This window comes from Moschus berezovskii, chromosome 26, assembly GCF_049115385.1.
Source record: "Moschus berezovskii isolate FMDL1 chromosome 26, NW_MosBer_1.0, whole genome shotgun sequence".
Classification (NCBI taxonomy): domain Eukaryota; kingdom Metazoa; phylum Chordata; class Mammalia; order Artiodactyla; family Moschidae; genus Moschus; species Moschus berezovskii.
The window spans coordinates 38,118,267-38,143,208 of NC_142485.1; the positions used below are offsets into that span (position 1 = coordinate 38,118,267).

Sequence of the window (24,942 nt, forward strand, 5' to 3'; positions counted from 1 at the left end):
TTAATAGCATTTCACTAGCTTTTCAAACTTAATTAAATATTAATCTTACCTGAAAAAATGAAAAATTGAAAAGAGTCAGCGTTCTTTTACCTGATAAACATAGATGGCCAGGGTGGCACAGTACGCAAACCGGTCTCCACTGGCAGCACACACATCTCTGTTCCACGGCTGACACCCAGCAGCCAGCAGTCCCACCTGCCTTACCTGGGACATTTTCACCTTGAAAAACAAATTCAGAGGAACGCTGGTCATCTCCATTATTCAATACATCGCCTCTTCATTGTTTTATATCTGTGTTCCTAAACCCTGAAAATATTTTCCGCTAGCACTATTAATCTCAGTGTACGCTTTCAAAGAATGGGAGCTGAAATCTCCAAATAGCAATAGACATCAAGGCAGGTCATTTCTATTAGGGAAGTGAGATTATAAAATAAATGACGACTGACATTTGCTTGAGGGCTGGGAATCCCACCAGCAGTGACAGGGGACAGAGTGAAACGTAAAGTGCACATTTCTGCCCAAAGGGTCTAGTACCACTGACTTCCCAAAGAGACAGAAAGAGCCAGAATTTCATGTAAACATACCAATTTTTAAATACTGGCAATTCATTCAAGGCAGCAAGTTCAAATGTAAAACACTGAGCCAACACAGTATTGGGAGTATTGTGACCTCTGTCTCAGAACTTGAGTTTCACGTTGCCTCCAGCATCCTTACAAACACTATCTGAGGCACACAGGCAGGAATACAAGCTGGCTTACCAGTCTTCACTGTGAAGAGGGGACACAAGGGGACTGGAAATTACAGAATATTCATCGTTCATATGGCAGGGCAGAAGATTTTACAGTAAACAAGCCCAGAGTCAGTTATGTCAACTTTCATTTATTTTAAAAACTAGTTTCTTCTTTATATCTCTCATAGTTCCACTTGTTGAAAAGATCTCTTTTTTCCACTCCAATTTTTTCTTTCTTTACCCCATTAAATTCCCTTATCTGAGTGGAACTAGTGATACATTTCCCAAAAAAGTAAATAATCTGCAGTGAAAATTAGCATGATAAAAAAATTGGGATTTTGAGTGCTTACAAGTATAAGAAAGTGCTACAAATATCTGGTTTCTTCCTCCCCTAATGACACCAAGCATTCTTGATTAAAAAAATACACACTTTTTTCCCTTTTACAGTGTTACAGCAATATTACTTTTCACTGAAAATATACATTATTTCAACTACATGTGAATTAACTAAGCTTTTATAGTTTATCCTTGGGATGTAAGGTTTGTGTGTAAACAAATTGTGAGTTTATATTTGGAAAAGAAACGCTAAGACTGTCCGCACCATTTTGCATTCCCAACAGACAAAATTGAGAGCTGCTGCTACTTCACCTTCTCACTGAAGTTGGTGCTGTCAGTGGTTTAGATGGGCCAGTCTGACAGGCATGTAGCAGCATTTCACTGTTGCTTTAATCTGCAATTCCCTAATAACCTGTGATGTTGGACATGTTTCCATAAGCTTGCACATCATCTTCGGTGAGGTGTCAAGTCTCTTGCCCTTTTATTTTCTGCTCTAATTATTTCTCATATTCTGCTTACTTTGGATTCAATTTGCTCTTCCTTTTCTAGCCTCCTAAGATAGCAGCTTAGATGACTGATTTTGGAGCTTCCTTTTTTCCTAATAAATGCTTTCAATGCTATAAATTTCCCTCCAAGCACTCCTTTTCCTGCCTCCCATAAATTCCATTAAGTTGTATTTTCAGTTTCACTTAGTTCAAAATGATTTTTAATTTCTCTTGAGAGTTCTTCTTTGATCCTTATGTTATTTAGAAAAGTGTTGTCTAACCTCTAAGTACTTGGGGATTTTCCAGCTCTCTGTTACTGATAGCTAGTTTAGTTCCATTGTCTCAGAGCAGACACTATTATTTCTATACTTTTAAATTTGTGAAGGTGTGATTTTGGTCCAGAATATGGTCTATTCCGTCAATCCCCCATGTAAGTTTGACAAGAATGTGTAATTTGCTGTTGATAGATGAAGCAGCTGATAGACATCAAATTACATCCAGTTGCTTGAAGGTGTTGTTGAGTTCAACTATGTCTCTAATTTTGTGTCTACTAGATCTGTTCTATTCTGACAGAGCAGTATTAAAGTCTCCAACTATAACAGCTGGACATAGACGAGGATCCCTGATGTATCTGACTTTGGTGTTGATCCTTAGTTAATCTCTTTAACTCTACTTTTTTTTTTTTGCTTTTTAGTGTGCCGTGTAATTTTTTGTTGACAGGAGAACATGATGTCACTGTTTAAAAGAACTGTGGCCAGTAGTAGGTCTTTTAGTGTTGTGATGTTAAGATGATTCTGTAGTCCAATGACTGTAACTAGTTCTCTGTCTTCCAATAAGCCCATGCCCGTAGAATGGGAATTTCACTAGTACTCTCGGAGATTTTCCTCCCCTAGGTGGGACAGGATGGTTAGCAGGGGCTGGCTATTCCCCTTCTCCCAGACAGGTTGGGAGCAGATATAATCTCTGCAGATCAGGCTCTGGTAAAACAGAGCAGCCTTGTTAAGAAGAAGGATGCTCTGACATATTTCAAAACAATTCCTTTTCCTCTCCCCTTGCCAGAAGCATGCAGGATTCTTTCTCTGATATTTACTGTAAAAACCTAGTAAAAGGTCCTGGAGGCAAAACTCAGAAAAGCCTGGAGGCCTCCTTATTACTGGGTCTCCTGAGAGTCTTTAACTCTGGGACTTGATACATGAGCCTCCAGCAAGTCACCAATTACCACTGAGATTCTCTACTCTGACTCTGGTTCCCACGGAGGTTTCTGCAGGTGGGTTTCTGCTCTGGCGCACATATGCCTGGTCTCTTCAATTTAGGAGCAGCAGTTGGTCTGGTGACTTCAAATCTCTTAGGAATCTAAGAAGGAGCTGTTGATTTTTCAGTTTTCATTGTTTTGTTCTGTTTTAGGCCACAGTGAGGACTTCTGAGCTCCTCACATGCCAAACTAGAAACGATTAAGTCCTTCTGCTCTTTATTAAAAAAAAAAAATCACTTCTAAATCCATGCTAATATATTTTTACTTTATCATGTATCTTGATTTATTTCTTTTTAGTTCCTAAATTCTGGTAATATAAACATTTCAATATTTTTATACAATTTGGTCTGTGGTACGTTCCTAGGCAACTTTTACAAGTATTATTATAGTCCAACAACTTAAATCCTTTAGAATTCAGAGTTGAAGAACTTTTCCAAACCAGCCATTAAAATAATAAACAGGAAAAAACAAAATGGCAGCTTCTTTAAAAAATTAGGGTTTTTGAATGATATTAAAAATCATGCATCATTAAAGATATGAATACTATCACATCTACAAATCTAAATTATGTAAATTGTTAGTATTTGAAACTTTTTTGCTATTTTTCAAAAGTATCAGTTTTTATATATATATATATCTATATATCTCACTTTTATTAAGTGATATCTACAATTGCTGAAGAGACAAAGTGTTCAGAAGCTTTTGATATTATGGTCAGCATGAAAGGTTACAGTTAGTTATTCTGCATTACTGAAAATAGAAAATATTCAGTTGAAGGCCCATTTCAAAACACACATTTATATTTTAAATATAAATCCTACAAAACATGTCACACATATAGGTAATCCAATATATTTCAAATGTATGTGACAGGTAATTTTATATTTTTGATAAATATTATGTACTCTTTTTATCTGTACTTAGGAATATGTTTCATTTTTATGTGAACCACCTAAGTATTTCCATGTCCATCCTAAACATGTGCTGTTTCAGAAGACACCGTCTTTTTGGCCCAGAGACAAAACACACACTGTAAAGACGGAGTACTAAGCCATGCAGTTCGCCGAATAAAGCAGGTTTACAAAGGATTTGGAAAGAAAGCCTGAGCCCTGTCACCTCACACGCAACTGACAATGTCAGCAGTCTGGCAGCTACAGAACTGCAGAAACACTACTTTCATTTTTTCAACCTAAACTCTATTTTCTGTTTCAATCTTGTATGAAACACATGACACATCATTGTAATTACAGTCAAGGGTAAGTGTATAAAATGCAAAAACACAAGTTATAAGAATATACTTGAATTAGATTTGTATAACAATAAAGCTCATCTCTGCACAAGCAAGATTACAATATAACATAACCATGAAATTTAAATCTAGCTAGAGTAACAACACTGCCAAAAATAGTTATAAAACTAAGTTAAAATCCAGTTCATATACATGCGCCATGTTTGTAGCAATATATGCATATGCTATGAATATTAATTATATCAAATTTATATAGCAAATCAAATATATTTGCGATCTTATATCAAATATATTTATACCAAATACATTCATTTGACATCGAATATATATTTATATCACATATATTTTGACATACATATTTTGACATATATATTATGTCATATATTTCTATATTTGATATTAAATATATTTATACCAAATATATATTTGACATTGAATATATATTTATATCAAATATATTTCCTATCAAAAAACTATATTTTATATCAAATATATAAATATCTTTGATATTTTATATCAAAGTATAAAGGCCAATTTAGTGATCTTAAGATAAAACTCATATTTGTATGTGATTTTTCACTCATTTCTAAATTATAATTTTTTTCTTAAAAACCAACTTATCTTTTCCAGTAAACATTAAAAAAACAACTATGGAAAAATATGGCATCCTGAATGCTGATTATATAGGGTATATATGCACATACACATCATCTGAAAAATTATACAGCGGAATTTTAGAAGAAATTAAATAATCATGTTTCAATTTTCATTATTTATAATAAGATGTTTCATTGTCACCTAAGTCTGTATAAGAACAGATTAAAACTTGACCCAAGAAAAGCTCCAACTCATGAAAAGGATATGGCAATTTTAGGGTTGAACTACATCTATGTATGAGAACAGGTTATTCTTTTAATATGTCTCAGAACAATAAATTCACTAATAAAGGCCAACAGTGTATTAAAGGGCAGACAGGAGTTATGGTGGAGAGAAAGATTTCAGATCTTCACAAAATCCCATGAGCTGCCTTAAAATCACTATAAAGGAACACATAATTTTAGTAAAAAAAAAAAAATTTTTTTTTTAAATCAGCCACTCCCCCCAACCCCCACAATTAGACTATCATCCCCTTTCTTTTCCACAAAGGAATATACAGTCTACATTTGAAAAAGAGCCTTCTGTCTGAACATCCAAAATGCACTGTTATTACATTTAAAATACACAACACAAAAAAAGGATGCTAGAGTTATAGTCTGTGTACATGTCTGTGTGTGCATGTTAAATACTGCTATTAAACTCATACGTTGAGACATTTCTATCATTTATGGGTAAGGCTGGAATTCAGGATAGTAGGCTACCCACTGATTCTCAGCCTCCCTTATGAAGAATGCTTCAGAATCCACAACACGAGGATTATTCTCCAGAGTTAGATATTTACTGGCTCCAGAGATGTTTACCAGCGTGTTTCACAGCTGAAAAAGAAATCTGCAACAAAAAAAACCCAAGAGGCTTAAACTGCTGAGGATTTACAACTAAAAAGATAAATTAAAAGACGTAAAATACTGAGAAAATATCTTTGATTGATGTGATTACGATAGCACCCTGAAGAAGTACGGAGGAAGGAACAGTCAGTACTGCGTATCTTTAGTAATATATGCCCTCAAACCACTAGAGAAGTAAATGGCAACCCACTCCAGTATTCCTGCCTGGAGAATTCCATGCACAGAGGAGCCTGGCGGGCTACAGTCCATGGGGTCACAAAAGAGCTGGACATGATTGAGCGCTAACACTGCTCACAAACCACAGTGGGGAAAAGCTGGTAAAACTACATGAGGATATTCTGTCTCTTTTGTTCCACTCATGAATGAAAAGTAAAATCCACAAATTGCCTTCATTTAAACAATCAAAGAATCTTTCATTTAAAAGGTGAACATAATCAAAGAGAAATCCTATATTATTCTAAACTAAATCCATGTTGATAAGGTATCTAATAAAATGGCAGTTTTCTGCCATTGCAATAATAGATCAGAATAGCTATGCTATACAAAAGTTGCCATAGTAACAATGCAAATCCCTTTGAAACATAATTAATTGCCTAAAAATTTATCAAATGGAACATGGCACTCTTCTTCAGAACATTTTTTCCATTTTCTTTTACAATATTTGTATAATACATGGTATTAGCACATTTCTATCATGAAATGTTTTTCCTTAAGTAAACAGACTTTCTTTAAATTATTTCTATTTTCATCCATTAATCTCATTAGAAAGAATTCTATTTTATCTTTAAAGCCTAAAGACAATCTGAAAACATTAAGAATTCATCTAAAAAAGGACAGAAAAAAACACCTTTCTTCAATATATAATGATGACTATCCCTACATATTATCTTCTTACGTCTGCTGTTCAGTCTATCAAATAAGTATCTTATTTATCCTCAGAATACTGCAGTGCAAAAATGTCCACAATATAAATGACATAGAAATACAGCTGCATGAGAAGCAAAAAAAAAACACAGAAAAAATTATAAATACAACATAAACGTATCTTACTCTTTGTAGTCCTTCATACCAATCATCTTGTTCAAACCAATGTGAAATGTAAGTCATCCAAGCCATAGAATGTTTCTACTTTAATCAAGGCAATTGGAAACCAGCATCAGAGCAGTCAGCACCTAAAGTAATAACAATGCGTTTCAACCAAATGGGTTTACCAAACTCTGTCTCATGAAATGTTGCTCAGCATAAGAAGCTAGAAGTACAAACACATTTCAGCTGCAACAGCTTTAATAATTTAGAAATAACAGTATCTGTAAAAATAATGCTAAACCAGAACATGCAAGCCTATAGTCAAATAAGAAATAAATAATGATTATGCCATATAGTAATAGCGAATGCTATGTCAAATATTTTGTTAGGCTTTCAGTTTTCATTCTAAAAAACATCTTGGATTTAACTTTTGCAAGAAATAGGTAAACTATTTCTAAAAGTAATCAAGTTAAAAAGTAAGGAATCCAGAAGAAAACACAAAACAACAAGAAAGAGAAAATGTGTTTCATTCTTAACATCAGGAGCTGGATACAAAACTAGATTAAAGCCCTCAGGTTAAAAGGGTGCAATAACAAGGCCGATGCTGTATTTCCATCCGCTGGCACCGTTGAGAGTAAAACCAGTTAGCTGACTGCCAATCACCCAAGTGTGTCAAAAAGCTAAGCACATCACCTAACAGGGTGCAAAGCACACCAGGGAATTCCAAAGAGTGAGGAGCCCAGCTGCTGGAGAGACCAAACAGACTAACAGCTTCACCTGGGACAGGCGTGGGCAAGAGAGTGAAGCCCCACAGCGGGGAGCAAGGAATCGGGTAACACTGTGACGTTCAAGTCTTCAAGGTTGACGTGAACAGAGAATCAGTTCAGAGCAACCGGAGGTCCCTGACGAAACTGAGCTGCCCTCCCATGCAAGATCACCTCAGGCCTCAACGGGGTGCTCAGGAGAAAGAGAGGGCAAGTCAGACATCCTCCCGAGCGGGTAGGGCACTAAGGAAGCACTCGGCCGCTGGGCGCTGACGGGCTGGAACTCGGCCTGGGTCTCTGAATCCTCCCCTCAAATGAAGCACAGCCCTCCAGCTAGGAACCCTGCAGAGAGGCGACACATACCCCTACCGCCAGGGACGAAGAGGAGGGAGTAAACGCAACCTTCATGTGCCTCTGGGGAGGGACAGAAGCCCCCTCCCCAGACCCCAGAACAGGGAGAAGGAAGAAGCAAAAGCCACCAGCCGTGCCCTGCCAGAGGCAGGGAGCAGGAGACTGCCACAGCCTCCCATCCTGAACCAAGACAAACCCAGATCCCTCACTGCTGCTGCTGCTGCTAAGTCGCTTCAGTCATGTCTGACTCTGTGCGACCCCATAGACGGCAGCCCGCCAGGCTCCGCCATCCCTGGGATTTTCCAGATCCCTCACTAGAGGAGCAAAAGCGGTCTCTTACAGCACCCACCGCAGGTGCCAGGCAGCGTCTGGCTGCCTCACGGGAGGGGAGACACACAGACCTCCCTTGAAAACCAGATTCCCCCAGCCATGGAGATGAAAAATCACAGGATAATCAAACACAGGGGTGCTGCACTGTAATTAAAATGAACTCTACACAATGAAATGAATGAACCACATAACGTAATTTGACTGAAAGTCACACATAAATATCATAGGATTCTATTTATACAAGTTTAAAAACAAGCAAAGTGAATCTACGCTGTTAGAAGTTATGAGAGAGTTTTCTTCAGGGAAAAGGAAGTCATGACAGATAGTAGCCACGAGGGGGAATACCTAGGATGCTCACAGTGTTTCTTTTATGCTCACTATGCTAATGTGCAAATTTGCGGCTACACTAAAGTGCACATTTCTGCTGTCAGGTATATAATCTAAATAAAGACAAATTATACACTAAAAATCCACAGCAGTGCTTTCTAGTACTAACAAAACTAAAGAGGGGAAAATAAACGGAAATGAATTTAACCACAAGTAGGTAGGTATCGTGTAACTGGGCTATATTTTCTACCATCACTCGGACATTTTCATTTATCTTTTTATTTCCCCCTGGAGTTTTCTGCCCCATTATGGGCCCCAGTCATTATATTTCATAATGTGTTAAGTCTCTCTCAGAGACATGCACTAATATTTCTTTAACTCACTAGTAGTTTTAGAAGCAGTATCAGGGACAAGCAGGTGAGGAAGGCTGTCACAGGAATAATCTCAAAATAAGAAATATGTGAAGACCAGAGTCTACAAAACAAGGGGCAGGGGAATGAGATGGGCTAGATTAAGGATGTGTATTTGGGTCCAAAGGAAAATCAACAGAGTCTGATGACTTGGCCATGATTGGTTCACAGCGGATGCCTGTTAATGTCATGCCCACAATAGATCCTCTGAGTTCTTAATTCCCACTATTCCAAGGGAGTGTTCCCTGAGCAATCTCTCCCAGCCAGCTCCTAAATGCTTACAGAGATCTGTAGAGACACACAACTCCCATCCCAGCATTTCATGCTTTGACCAGACCTTCCAAGATATTAAATAGCTACACCCACAGAGAATGAGATGGCTGGATGGCATCACCAACTCGATGGACATGAGTTTGAGTGAACTCCAGGAGTTGGTGATGGACAGAGAGGCCTGGTGTGCTGTGATTCATGGGGTCGCAAAGAGTTGGACACGACTGAGCAACGGAATTGAATTGAACCGAACTGAAGAAGGTGTGAAAAGAAAAGAAGCGAAAAGCAAAGGAGAAAAGGAAAGATACACCCATTTGAATGCAGAGTTCCAAAGAATAGCAAGGAGAGATAAGAAAGCCTTCCTCAGTAATCAATGCAAAGAAATAGAGGAAAACAATAGAAAGAGAAAGACTAGAGATCTCTTCAAGAAAATTAGAGATACCAAGGGAATATTTCATGCAAAGATGGGCTCAATAAAGGACAGAAATGGTATGGACCTAACAGAAGTAGAAGATATAAAGAAGAAGTGGCAAGAATACACAGAAGAATTGTACAAAAAAGATCTTCACGACCAAGATAATCACGATGGTGTGATCATTCACACTCACCTACACCCAGACATCCTGGAGTATGAAGTCAAGTGGGCCTTAGGAAGCATCACTACAAACAAAGCTAGTGGAGGTGATGGAATTCCAGTTGAGCTATTTCAAATCCTAAAAGCTGATGCCGTGAAAGTGCTGCACACAATATGCCAGCAAATTTGGAAAACTCAGCAGTGGCCACAGGACTGGAAAAGGTCAGTTTTCATTCCAATCCCAAAGAAAGGGAATGCCAAAGAATGCTCAAACTACCGCACATGTACACTCACCTCACAAGCTAGTAAAGAAATGCTCAAAATTCTCCAAGCCAGGCTTCAGCAATATGTGAACCATGAACTTCCAGATGTTCAAGCTGGTTTTAGAAAAGGCAGAGGAACCAGAGATCAAATTGCCAACATCCGATGGATCACTGAAAAAGCAAGAGAGTTTGAGAAAAACATCTATTACTGCTTCATTGACTATGCCAAAGCCTTTGACTGTGTGGATCACAATAAACTGTGGAAAATTCTGAAAGATATGGGAATCCCAGACCTCCTGACCTGCCTCTTGAGAAACCTGTATGCAGGTCAGGAAGCAACAGTTAGAACTGGACATGGAACAACAGACTGCTTCCAAATAGGAAAAGGAGTACGTCAAGTCTGTATATTGTCACCCTGCTTATTTAACTTATATGCAGAGTACATCATGAGGAACGCTGGGCTGGAAGAAGCACAAGCTGGAATCAAGACTGCCAGTAGAAATACCAATAACCTCCGATAGGCAGATGACACCACCCTTATGGCAGAAAGTGAAGAACTACTAAAGGGCCTCTTGATGAAAGTGAAAGAGGAGAGTGAAAAAAGTTGGCTTAAAGCTCAACATTCAGAAAACTAAGATCATGGCATCTGGTCCCATCACTTTTTGGCAAATAGATGGGGAAACAGTGGAAACAGTGGCTGACTTTATTTTTCTGGGCTCCAAAATTACTGCAGATGGTGATTGCAGCCATGAAATTAAAAGACGCTTACTCCTTGGAAGGCAAGTTATGACCAACCTAGTCTGGCGGCGCAGATGCGAGATGCTGGCTCCGGCGGTGCAGACGCAAGGCGCAACTGACCACGTGCAGAAGCATGGCAGAGAGGAGCTACCCCACGCCCGAGGTCAGGGGCAGCGGCCGAGAGGAGCTACCCCACATCCAAGAGGCGGTGGCTGCACGGGTGCAGGAGGGCCGAGAGGAGCTACTCCATGTTCAGGGTCTGGAGGGGAAGCCTTGAGGAGATACCCCTTGTCCAAGGTAAGGTGCAGAGGCTGCGCTTTGCTGCAGCTGTGAAGAGATATCCCATGACCAAGGTAAGAGAAACCCAAATAAGACGGTAAGTATTGGGAGGGGGCATCAGAGGGCAGACACACTGAAACCATAATCACAGAAAACCGGTTGATCTGATCACATGGACCACAGCCCTGTCTCACTCAGTGAAACTAAGCCATGCCGTGTGGGGCCACCCAGGATGGGTGGGTCATGGTAGAGAGGTCTGACAGAATGTGGTCCACTGGAGAAGGGAATGGCAAACCACTTCAGTATACTTGCCTTGAGAACCCCATGAACAGTATCAAAAGGCAAAATGATAGATTACTGAATGAGGAATTCCCCAGGTCTTTAGGTGCCCAGTATGCTACTGGAGATCAGTGGAGAAATAACTCCAGAAAGAATGAAGGGATGAAGCCAAAGCAAAACCAATACCCAGTTGTAGATGTGACTGGTGATAGAAGCAAGGTCCGATGCTGTAAAGAGCAATATTGCATAGGAACCTGGAATGTTAGGTCCATGAATCAAGGCAGATTGGAAGTGATCAAACAGGAGATGGCAAGAGTGAAACCTCATGTGATGAGTTGACTCACTGGAAAAGACTCTGATGCTGGGAGGGATTGAGGGTGGGAGGAGACGGGGACGACAGAGAATGAGATGGCTGGATGGCATCACCGACTCGATGGACATGAGTTCGAGTGAACTCCAGGAATTGGTGATGGACAGGGAGGCCTGGCGTGCTGTGACTCATGGGGTCGCAAAGAGTCGGACACGACTGAGCGACTGAACTGAACTGAACTGAGACAGCATATTAAAAAGCAGAGACATCACTTTGTCAACAAAGGTCCATCTAGTCAAGGCTACGGTTTTTCCAGTGGTCATGTATGGATGTGAGAGTTGGTCTATAAAGAAAGCTGAGCACTGAAGGATTGATGCTTTTGAACTATGGTGTTGGAGAAGACTCCTGAGAGGCCCTTGGACTGCAAGGAGATCCAACCAGTCCATCCTAAAGGAGATCGGTCCTCTGTGTTCATTGGAAGGACTGATGTTGAAGCTGAAACTCCAATACTTTGGCCACCTGATGCAAAGAGCTGACTCATTGGAGAAGACCCTGATGCTGGGAAAGACTGAGGGCAGGAGGAGACGGGGACGACAGAGGATGAGATGGTTGGATGGTATCACTGACTCAATGGACATAGGTTTGGGTAGACTCCAGAAGTTGGTGATGGACAGGGAGGCCTGGTGGGCTGCAGTTCATGGGGTTGCAAAGAGTTGGACACGACTGAGTGACTGAAATGAACTGAAATGAAAAACAATTTGAAACGTCACCCTTGAACAACAACAAATCAATATGGCTGACAACAGCCTTCAGTTATCCATGACTCTAATCACTAGTAACAAAAGGACCATCTAATAATCTGTCTCTTTAGCTTGGGTCACACTATGTTTTTAATGCGTAAGAACAACAACAAAAAAATCTTAAAATAATCACAATATAGTTTCAAGATAACCTGGATAAATAAAGTTACCAAAGTTGATGAAAGAATGAGAAAACCTAAATAGACCGAATGTGAATATGAGTCTAAATTTAAAACTTTTCCACAGACAACCTCCCAGGTCCAGGAGATTTCACTGGTGAATTTTTACAAATATTTAAAGAAGAAATTTTACATAAATTCACTAAGAGTATAATAAAAAGGAGTCACATTAATTCTTTATATCCCGCCAAAAATCTGAAGACTTTATAAAAAGGAAATTACAGAGGAATCACTCTCATACGTTAAATGTAAAAATCTTAAACAAAGGAACAGAGGTATAAGATGGTAATGGATTAGAAAATTTAATACTGTAAAGATTCTCTCAGATTTAATCTAGAGATCATGTTATGAATCACAGTCATCATAGTCAATAAATTTTTTTAATGCATTATTGAATCTTCATCTCCTGAAAATTTAACCAAAATTCCTAAATCGAATTTCCAAACTGACCTAGTCTAAAAATTAAAAATGACTCGCACTAGGGTAATTTAATAAGTCTAAAATATCCAGCACATGTTTAGTTTTAAACTGTACAATGGAGTTCCAAGTTAACTGTTACTTGATTTTCTAAGAAAATCTATTTTGACTAGTTTCTTAAATGCACTGTATTTCTAAGATACATAAACACAACAAATTCAAAGAAAAACATTTTAGAGTTCTTTTTTTAAAGAAAGTGAATGCAGCAGAAAGAGTATAATAAACTCTTCAAAATATCTGTATTTTTAGCCAGTGGTACATTTCCTTGTATAAAAATCACCTGTTTTTGCTATTTCATAGGACCGTCAAGGCAATGGTTTTTCCCATGGTCATGTATGGATGTGAGAGTTGGACTGTGAAGAAGGCTGATCGCCGAAGAATCGATGCTTTTGAACTGTGGTGTTGGAGAAGACTCTTGAGAGTCCCTTATACTGCAAGGAGATCCAACCAGTCCATTCTAAAGGAGATCAACCCTGGATGTTCATTGGAGGGACTGATGCTAAAGCTGAAACTGCAATACTTTGGCCACCTCATGCGACGAGTTGACTCACTGGAAAAGACTCTGATGCTGGGAAAGGTTGGGGGCGGGAGGAGAAGGGGACGACGGAGAATGAGATGGCTGGATGGCATCACCGACTCTGTGGACATGAGTTTGAGTGAACTCCGGGGGTTGGTGACGGACAGGGAGGCCTGGCGTGCTGTGATTCATGGGGTCGCGGAGAGTCGGACACGACTGAGCGACTGAACTGAACTGAACTGAAAGTCAGTGAATTCTAAATGTCCCCAGAAAACATGTGGTAAAACACAGATGTGGCTAGCATTAGAGAAAATAATCTTAGAAAGAAAGTGTATTCACTGCTGTATTTAAAACGGATAACCAACAAGGATCAACTGCACAGCACAGGAAATTCTGCTCAACATTATGGGGCAGCCTGGATGGGAGGGGAGTTTGTGGAGAATGGATACATGCATATGTATGGCTGAGTCCCTTCTGTGTTCATCTGAAACTATCACAATATTGTTAATTGGCTATACTCCAATACAAAACAAAAAATAAAAAAAAGAAGAAAGTGTATTACTGAACATTGTATTTGCGCAAATACTTGAAAACAAAAACCACCAGGACTGTTTTCCTTTACATTAGCAAAGGCTGCCATTCTTTAAGCTCACACTTCACCTCTTGCCTGGAATGTGGAGATGAAGGCTGAGGGCAGAGAGGATTACAAGGGTGTAGAGTGGACCCTTCAGTTCAGTTCAGTTCAGTCGCTCAGTCGTGTCCTTAAAAGATGGTTAAAAAGGGAGGTTTTCGAAGAAGCCAAGATCCCTGGAAACTTGCTGGACTTTCTACCTCCAACCTTTGTCGTTTATTTGTTTGTTTGAGCCATTATTATTTTACATTTCTGTTACATGCAACCAAACCTCAGGCAGGCTTTTAGACTACATAATTTCAAATCTTATTTTAGAAAGCAGAACTAGGTAGTCAATAATGTCAATTAGTTATAACCTTCATAATTCCTTGTCTTTAAATATAATTAACTATCATGTTTTCACCCCTACAGGCAGACATTATTACTAAAATTCAGTCATTATTATCTACAGAGCTGCTGCTGCTGCTAAGTCGCATCAGTCGTGTCTGACTCTGTGTGAACCCATAGACGGCAGCCCACCAGGCTCCTCTGTCCCTGGGATTCTCCAGGCAAAAACACTGGAATGGGTTGCCATTTTCTTCTCCAATGCATGAAAGTGAAAAGTGAAAGTGAAGTTGCTCAGTTGTGTCTGACTCTTAGTGACCCCATGGACTGTAGCCTACTAGGCTCCTCCATCCATGGGATTTCCCAGTCAAGACTATTGGATCTACAGAGCAGAGCATATTAAATTATTCCTATTTTACCTCACCCAACACATTATTTGCATATGCACCTACCTCATTATTTTGGAGAAGGAAATGGCAAACCACTCCAGTATTCTTGCCTGGAAAATCCCATGGAGAGAGGAGCCTGGCAGGTTACAGTCCATGGGGTCACAAGAGTCGGACACGACTTAGTGACTAAACCACCACCATCTCATTATTTAGTGAAAAATGTATTTATCCAGGTATATCTGCTGCATCATTTTATTCCATTCATTTCAGAAAATATTTAGTGCATAAATATAACGGCTAGGCGCTAATGACAGATGAACAAGAAACAGAAAAGAGAAAAAAAAACAGACAACTGTTCCAAGAAGCTTACCACCCTGGGAGAGCGACACACACAGCAACTTGTAATAACCAGTCCATCTACCATCTTTACCCCCAACTACCCGCCAGATGCCCTCTATATAACTGCTTTGTTGAAATCAGAATCCAATACAGGTCCACGCATTCAATCCTGCTATTAAGTTATGGTTTATTCATCTAGAGCAGTGCTTGCTATCATGATGTGAACTTGCTGAAGAGCATCTGCGAGTTGTCCTACAAAATACCTTATCTTCTAGATTCATCTGACTGTTCCCTTGTAGAAAAAATAACCTATGTTTCCTAATGAATTTGAATGAATGCCAATTAAGCAATTTTGGCTGGAAAATGTATACAATTTATATCTACATATACTTATAAATCTATATACTAACATACACATTAAAAATAAAAGAATACACATCACGAGGTTAAAAACTGACTATTTCATAGTAGGAATATGCAGAGTACATCATGAGGAATGCTGGGCTGGATAAAGCACAAGCTGGGATCAAGACTGCTGGGAGAAACATCAATAACCTCAGATATGCAGATGACACCACCCTTATGGCAGAAAGTGAAGAAGAACTAAAGAGCCTCTTGAAAGTGAAAGAGGAGAGGGAAAATGTTGGCTTAAAGATCAATATTCAGAAAACTAAGATCATGGCATCTGGTCCCATCCCATTATTTCATGGCAAATAGATGGGGAAACAGTGGCTGACTCTTTTTTCTGGGCTCCAAAATCACTAAAGAAGGTGACTGCAGCCACGAAATTAAAAGATGCTTACTCCTTGGAAGAAAAGTTATGACCAACCTAGACAGCATATTAAAAAGCAGAGACATTACTTTGCCAACAAAGGTCCGTCTAGTCAAGGCTATGGTTTTTCCAATAGTCATGTATGGATGTGAGAGTTGGACTATAAAGAAAGCTGAGCACCGAAGAATTGATGCTTTTGAACTGTGGTGCTGGAGAAGACTCTTGAGAGTCCCTTGGACTGAAAGGAGATCCAACCAGTCCATTCTAGAGATCTGTCCTGGGTGTTCACTGGAAGGTCTGATATTGAAGCTGAAACTCCAAAACTTTGGCCACCTCATGGGAACAGCTGACTCACTGGAAAAGATTGAGGGCAGGAGGAGAAGGGGAAGACAGAGAATGAGATGGCTGGATGGCATCACCAACTCAATGGACATGGGTGTGGGTGGACTCCGGGAGTTGGTGATGGACAGGGAGGCCTGGCGTGCTGCGGTTCATGGGGTTGCAAAGAGCTGGACACGCCTTAGCGACTGACCTGAACTGATTAGTAGGAAATGTATTAGTCCTTGGACTTATTTACATTTCTTAAAATTTAATTATAATTTTTCAGCCCACCCACTCATTCCACAAACATGTATTGAGCACCAAGTAGGTGCCAGGCAGGCACAGAAGAGAGCGGACCCTGCAAAGCAGGTATGAATCCTGCCCTTCCATAGTTGATGTTCTTCAGAAAGAAATCAGAATGAGCAAGACAAATAAGTAAACGGTGACTATTACAAGGCAGTTTGTGGCTCGGAGAAAAAGAACGCAGGGAAAGAGCAAGACAGGTTCTGGAGATGAGCTGACACCATAAACTTCTAAAAGCTGGCGCAAGGGAGGTCCCACTGCAGTAATGCTGAGCAAGATCTAAAGAGAAGAGAAGACAGAATATGAACGTCTCTGCTGGGAAAGCAGCAAAAGCAGAGACTCTGAGACAAGAGCGTTCCTGGCAGGCTTGAGAAAGAGTCCAAAGAGTCAATCAAAATATATAAAAATATGAATTCAAAAGTCAGGGTCACAGATAGACCACTATGCAGAAATTCAAGGTAGTTTTCTTGAACTCTTCTTTGTCCTCTTCAGAATTTTGTAATTTTTTAAATAGAAATCTATTGGCTATATTAATATAAAAGCCCTAAAAACATATTCAAAATTAGTTTTTAAAATCTAAATACACTGTATGCTCAGAGTTATGCAAAGAATTCTAATGAACACTGATAGTCAATCTGTGCTCATTAGAAAACATTTGGAAATTGTAACCAAAAAAACCCAAAAAACTGGAAGGTTTCTTTTTTTCAAGCAGCCATTAACCCACCAACTTGAGATCTTCCTATGTCTAGTATACATAATTCTAAATGACCACTATTCTCACTGATAGGTACACCCACAGATTATCAAGGATAAATATAATTTTAAAGATCTCTAAATAGGCGCAACTTGAAGTGTGGTTCTCAGGTCTTTTGCATCACAACTGAAAAACTTGCTAAAAATGCAGGTTCCTGGATCACACTCTAAAGCTAGTAGATCAGAATCTTAGGATGGAGTCTGGAAACCCACTTTTTTAGCATCATTCCCAGATAAGGTATATACCACAGTACAGCCTGAGAACTACTTGCTCAGTTCAACAACAGGAAAGATATTTAGCAGATAAATTGCCGCTGCTATCTTCTACTGACCAAGATTAATCTCTTCAATTTCAATCATTCCTAAAGTTACCTTTCATGTGCTTGGCAGGGCAAGCACATTATATCTAAGCATTGCCAACATATGTCAAATCCTGATGTTCTTAAAAGCTTAGATGATAAAATAGGTCACAAGTACAGTATTAACCTACGTTAAAATCCTGGATTAGATGGCAAATAGAAAAGAACAAGGCCATGATGGTTGTTGTGGTTTGGACTCACAGAATGACCACGTACACCACTATGAATTCCCATTTGATCAGCCAAACACAGAATTACATGTAAGACCGAGACACTGACTCAGAGATGTGGCAACATGAATGCAGTTACTTCATCATCCATCTATATACTTAATCTATCGTCCATCCAGATATATATTTTTATATTTTCCTACATTTAACCACCAAAGTGAATGATTATGAATGAAATTAGATTTTCTAGGTTGCTTCAAGGATTACAGAACTTCTTGAGCTGCAGTGAAGAAATGAGTTTTAACTTGATCAAAGGCGTAATCCACTTTTCTTGAACAAGGGTCATTTATATACTTTTAATTAACCATTTTGAGAAGCTCAGCCAAAGAGAAATAGAGGAGTGAAATATTTTCACCCATAAACCAAGAAGAGGTAAACATTTCACTGAAAGAGACGTTATGAAAGTAAACATGTAAATATTCATCATAAAAAGATACAGGATTATTTTTATAATGTGTGTGTGTGTTAAGTCACGTCTAACTCTTTGCAACCCCACTGACTGTAGCCTGCCAGGCTCCTCTGTCCATGGAATTCTTCAGCCAAGAGTATTAGTGCAGGTTGCCATTTCCTTCTCCAGGAGATCTTCCCAACCCAGGGATTGAACCCTTGTCTCCTACATCTTCTGCACTGGCAAGCAGATTCTTTACCACTGCACCACCGGGAAATAGGGCATGGCAAAAATATTTCTATAGACACGCTCATTCCTCATGAAGGAAGATCTAAGAAGCTATGGCAGGAATTGCTCTGTAAACCTGAGGATTCCTGTCCCCATTCTAGTTAATCTGCTTTGTAACCCTACTTTAAGTAGGGTGGGCCTTTACGCTTATCTGTCTGTGAAAATCAGGGTACTCATTTGGCAGAAACAGTCAGTTACACTGACATTTTTATGTTCTGGTCAAAGGTATTAAAATTTATTTTTGGCATGTATTGAGAAAAACCATCAAAGGAAATCAAATGGATTAAAAGCTTTCAAGCTTTAAGATGAAAAGAAATCACTCACAGAGTCACTAAATCCAAAACTGCATTTTTAATATATGCATCCTTACATTTATCTTCAGTTCAGTTCAGTCGCTCAGTCGTGTCCAACTCTCCACGACCCCATATAGGAGGCCAGAAATAAATCCTAACATTTAAGAAGTGAAGAGCTGTATCAGCTCAGGCAGGGCTGATACATACATGAGACAGGCTGCTAATTCAGTCAATAGGCCACCTGTCAAAAACTATACTCTTAGCCGACATTCAGTTCAGTTCAGTCGCTCAGTCGCGTCAGACTCTTTGCGACCCCATGAATCACAGCACGCCAGGCCTCCCTGTCCATCACCAACTCCCGCAGTTCACTCAGACTCATGTCCATCGAGTCGGTGATGCCATCCATCCATCTCATTTTCCGTCGTCCCCGTCTCCTTCCACCCCCAATCCCTCCCAGCATCAGACTCTTTTCCAGTGAGTCAACTCGTTGCATGAGGTGGCCAAAGTATTGGAGTTTCAGCTTTAGCATCAGTCCTTCGAATGAACACCCAGGATAGATCTCCTTTAGAATGGACTGGTTCCCCACAAAGATAAACTGATGTCATTAGTGATGAAAGTGAGATATTATGTTCTGAAAGCTGCTATTGAAAAACAGATGTTTATGAAACATATGCACAACTGTATTTTCAGGAATGAGTTCATTAGTAGTTCAAGGAAAGTTTTAACAGTGGAGTCACTGTGAACACTACCAGCCCCAGAGGAGGTCAGGTCCAAGGGCACGATGTACCTTCTATGATACTTCTCAAGTGCTACTTGCATGAGAATCACTTAAGACTCCTGCGAACACTGATTCCAGGGGCTCTCTCAGATATCTGACTTAATAGGGCCGTAGCCTGGAAATGTGCATTTCTGACACATTCCCAGAAGATGCTGCTACTGCCGGTCTAAAGTACATGCCCAGTATCAACGATTAATCTAGACGGCCTCTGATACCAAAGGGACAGAAAGTCTAGAAAATAAATGCATCCAACTTCAAAATCTCACCCAATGATAAACATAATCCAGGTTTCAGATACAACTTCCAGAAGCTTCTTATTTCTATCATTCAATTGTGGATGTGATGGCTATGTACACTCAAATCTCACTGGGATACACTAGGATAAGGAATTTATAAGACAACTGGACCCCTCCCCAGTCACAGAACACTTTGCAGAAAAACTTATATCATTAACAATTAGATCAAAAAATTCTACAGATTAGGGGAAAACACTTTTTAACTAATATTTTAAGCAAACTTTCTATATGAGGAGACCAAACACATATAATTTGTTCATTATGTACAATAATCATTTAAAAGTACAAAAATGATCTAAATCTTAGTCAAACTTTTGAAATACTTGAAATAAAAGAGAAAATGAAGTTGGTGACATATTTTTACACCCCTGGAGAGCAGCACAGGGCTGAGTGTTAGAGCCTGAGATGGTAGACCAGCTCCCCCTCAAAATTTCCCCAGTTTTGAGCAACTTAAAAATTATGTGCTGAGTGACCTCATCTACAAAATAATGGTGCTAATTTGACTGGTCTCTAAGAAAGCTTCTAGCGTACATTTGGAAATGACTCCTCTAAACCTGATACCATGTTTATCTTAAAAATAAAATTTGTCTAACTCCTTTCATTAAGACTTACGCAAAATGTTTTATCTTAATGGGTCAAAATTAAGTATTGCCTACTCCTTATTAAGGGGCTTTCCAGGTGGCTCAGTGGTAAAGAATCCGCCCGCCAAGTAGGAGACACAACAGATCCAGGTTCGATCCCTGGGTTGGGAAGATCCCTTGAAGAAGGAAATAACAATCCACTCCAGTATTCTTGCCTGGAAAATCCCATGGACAGAGGAGCCTGGCCGGCTACAGTCCATAGGTTTGCAAAGAGTCGGGCACAACTTAGCATCTAAACAACAACTTCTTAACCAACTATTCAATTTTTCAGGACTCCATGTGCAGATATGATACTGGAAAATGAAGTTTTTCCAACAGTACATCAAACATGAGTGCTCAATAATAGAGCTATTTTCTACTTTCCAATTTGAAAGCAAGTTTTGTGTGTATGAGATATGAAACTGAACTTATTAAATGTAATTACAAGTGAGTCTGTATGGGATACTGGCCCATGCTCACAGCTTAAACTTTTTGGGAGAAAACAAGAAACTGGGCATAAGGAAAATTATTTAAGACCTATTTTATAAGTTATCCATGTCTGGGCATTCAAATTTAGAAACCAAATTCTGAATGTTGTAGCATCCTCATCAAAGCATGGAAAGATATTTCTTGCATCTTTTGATAAGAGCCTTTCTGAACATGACAATTATCATTTATCCCTTTAACAGCAAATAACACCGATGAATTATCTCCTATGATCTTATCATGTAAGATTTGTATTCCTGTTTCTGCTGCTGCTGCTGCTAAATAGCTTCAGTAGCGTCCAACTCTGTGCGACCCCATAGGCGGCAGCCCACCAGGCTCCCCTGTCCCTGGGATTCTCCAGGCAAGAACACTGGAGTGCGTTGCCATTTCCTTCTCAATGCATGAAAGTGAAAAGTGAAAGTGAAGTTGCTCAGTCGGGTCGTGTCCGACACTTAGCAACCTGGTGGACTGCAGCCTACCAGGCTCCTCTGTCCATGCTGCTGCTAAGTCACTTCAGTCGTGTCCGACTCTGTGTGACCCCATAGACAGAAGCCCACCAGGCTTCCCCTTCCCTGGGATTCTCCAGGCAAGAACACTGGAGTGGGTTGCCATTTTCTTCTCCAACGTGTGAAAGTGGAAAGTGAAAAGTGAAAGTGAAGTTGCTCAGTTGTGTCCAACCCTTAGCGACCCCACGGACTGCAGCCTACCAGGCTCCTCCATCCATGGGATTTTCTAGGCAAGAATACTGGAGTGGCTTGCCATTGCCTTCTCCGTTCTCTGTCCATGGTCCATGGGATTTTCCAGGCAACAGTACTGGAGTGGGGTGCCATTGCCTTCTGTGACATATATATTTCTTAAATTACAATACAGAATTCCAGTGCTTTAGGAGATTTTAGGCTACTAAAATCAATGTTGTTAGTACATGTAAAGTAATAGAAAACAAGACTTTATCATTACTTTCTAAAAAAATTATCTCACTCAAGTAGCTGACAATGTGACATCTAGATTCACGTGCCACCTGAGGCTCCAACTTCAGGATGCATTTTTTTGTTGTTTACAAAGTTTAGCCTATTTCAAGTTTTCTTTCTCTAGTTACTGAGATCAAGTAACAACCGCCTGAATATTGTCTCCTCATGCAACAGCCCATGTTTTACCATAAGAATCCTTTAAAGTTTTCAAGTCAATCATGAAGGGACTTTTTTTTCTTTCACCATACAATAGCATTGATCAAAGCTGATCACTGTATTTTTCTACGAATTTTTATAACTGAAGTTACAAGGTCTTCTTGAACATTTAAGTAACCTCAAGGAAGAGAAAGGTTTTCCTTTAGGGTTTGTTTCTTTGCAGAGTAAATTCTCTGAGGAATTTCTCAGATTCTCTCCAGGTATCCGTATCTAACTTCTTGCTCATAAATCTCCAAGGAATAGTCTCATTAACAATGAGAGAATAACCTCCATGTGACTGTCATAGATCACACTGTCTTGGATGTTGAAAAATGCCAGCCACTCTTAGTCTAATATACGTTTCAGTTAGTAATTTATTAAGAAATCCGTCTCGATCTCCTAATATGATTTCCATGGATTAACATATTCTCAATAAGATCTCTGTTCCTGAAGAAACACTAGAAACAACATACATGACTTCACTTTAATATGCCAATCTGCTAAATGGAATAGATATACAAAATATAAGCAGAGATAATTCACGAACTGCATAAAGTAGTAGCAATGTTTGTATACACATCATTGCCATGAATGGCTGAGTAAACATATTATTCAGCAATCTGGTAAACCGTTACCTTTCTTGTTTATTAGGTCTGACTTCAAATAAATTCTGGAATATAGGGAAAAAACGGGAATCTTTTGAAACTGAATTTCATTTTCGTCTTCACTATAGCATTTCAGTTCAGTTCAGTCGCTCAGTCGTGTCCGACTCTTTGCGACCCCATGAATCACAGCACGCCAGGCCTCCCTGTCCATCACTAACTCCCGGAGTTCACTCAAACTCATGTCCATCGAGTCGGTGATGCCATCCAGCCATCTCATTCTCTGTCGTCCCCGTCTCCTCCCACCCCCAATCCCTCCCAGCATCAGACTCTTTCCCAGTGAGTCAACTCGTCGCATGAGGTGGACTATAGCATTTAGGCAAGTAAAATCAGGTAGACTTGAGAATTTGCACTTATTTTACTAATAGTGACAATCTCATCACTCATGTTGGACTTCTAGTATCTATTTGGGCAAAAGAAACAAATAAATAAATAAAACTGCTCCTACTCTTTTCTGACTAATATAAAAACTGCTGCGGCTCATCCTTACCCAGGCTAAGGGTTTCAAGGTAGAGTACAGAAAACAACAAAAACACTTTAGCCCTAGTAGTCCATCTACTGAGAGCAGAGGAATTTAAAAACATTATTTTCTAAATTAAATTGATCTGTCTTTCTGATATATAAAATTATTATGTGACTAGCAGATAACAAAAGTTTTAAGTACAATAATAATTATTTTAAAAGAATGATGAGTTTTTCTTCAGGGTACTTCTGAAAGACTCAGACACTGACAGACTTAGAAATGTAATCTCTCTCTTTAAACCACTGTTGGAGACATTTAAATAAATAAGTATATATACACATGTGCGTATATGAAAGTTACAAAACATGTGTGATTTATTTTTGATACATGACCCAAGTTATCACTAAACTTCACTCAAATATTGCTCTTAATTAATATAGTAAAGAAAAAGTTAATATACGTATAAACTATATTTTTAATACAGTAAAAAAAATTTCGGAAATTTGTTAATTTCTGAAAAACAGGAAAGACTGTATTTTATGATTTACTTAAGACACCCTATGACTCTGACATTCAATGCTAATTTTCTGGAACACATTTCCTTCCAACTCAAAGACTTGTTGGTACAACCTGTATATGAAGACATCCTCAAGAGCTTACACAAGTGCCCGCGGACACAGCAATGAGAGTTCCCATCTAGAGCTAGACGCACACAGGCCGAACCAGCTTAAAGCGTGAAATCGAGACAACGAGCCTAGCCAGGGTGGTAGGTGACACTCCAGGGGCTGTTCAGGGGATTCACGGCTGGTCGCCGCGGCACCGCGTAGTCACCAGGCGTGCGGCGCCCACTCCCGGGGCATCAGCGCGCGAAGCCCGCAGGACGCGAGCACGGCCCCGCGCCCGCCGGCCGCTCCCTTGCAGCCCGCGCCCCCCCGGGTCCCGCGCCCTGCGGCCCGCCGCTGCTTACCTGGCGGAGGCGGCGACCACGGAGGCGGCGGACCGCGCAAGGTGCCGAAGCCCACCCGGCGGCTGCGCGAGCGCGGCGCCCGCGACCCGCCCCGCCGCGCCCCGCCGCGCCCCGCCCTCGGGCGCGCCCCTCCCGAGGGCGGGGCGGGCTCCGAGGGCCGGGAGGCGGGCGCCGCGGGCCCCACGTGACCCGCACGCCGGCCGCTGATTGGAGGGCCGGAGGCGCGGCGGGGGCTGCTGACGCCCGGAGACCAGGCTCCTGGAGATGGTTACCTGGCAACCCAGCGTCTGCTCTGAAGACTGGAGTCCCGGAGTTTGTGGTGAGGCTGAAAGCGGGGAAGAAGCAGTGAGCCACCGGCGTTCTCGCCACCTAACACCCATAGCTGCTGCTGCTGCTGCAAAGTCGCTTCAGTCGCGTCCGACTCTGTGCGACCCCATAGACGGCAGCCCACCAGGCTCCCCTGCCCCTGGGATTCTCCAGGCAAGAACACTGGAGCGGGTTGCCATTTCCTTCTCCAAATGCATGAAAGTGAAAAGTGAAAGTGAAGTCGCTCAGTCGTGTCCGACTCTTAGCGACCCCGTGGACTGCAGCCTACCAGGCTCCTCCGTTCTTGGGATTTTCCAGGCAGGAGTACTGGAGTGGGGTGCCATTGCCTTCTCCTGACACACA

The 24,942-nt window shown here is 40.4% G+C and overlaps 1 protein-coding gene across 4 annotated transcripts in view; it reads right to left on the reverse strand.

Annotated features, from left to right (window-relative positions):
* Positions 1 to 24,383, reverse strand: part of WDR17 (WD repeat domain 17) — a 73,505-nt gene extending 49,122 nt beyond the window's left edge. For 2 of the 4 annotated variants that reach the window (XM_055416344.2, XM_055416342.2), the window contains exons 1-3: positions 24,274 to 24,383; positions 6,605 to 6,726; positions 91 to 219 (exon numbers count right to left, since the gene is read on the reverse strand). In XM_055416344.2, the coding sequence (XP_055272319.2) occupies positions 91 to 219; positions 6,605 to 6,670 (195 nt within the window). In that variant the 5' untranslated portion in view covers positions 6,671 to 6,726; positions 24,274 to 24,383. Of the gene's footprint in view, positions 1 to 90; positions 220 to 6,604; positions 6,727 to 9,900; positions 10,025 to 24,273 lie in introns of those variants that run through there. The other 2 variants (XM_088832614.1, XM_055416343.2) reach the window with 2 other exon arrangements.
* Between the last annotated feature and the right edge of the window lie 559 nt (positions 24,384 to 24,942).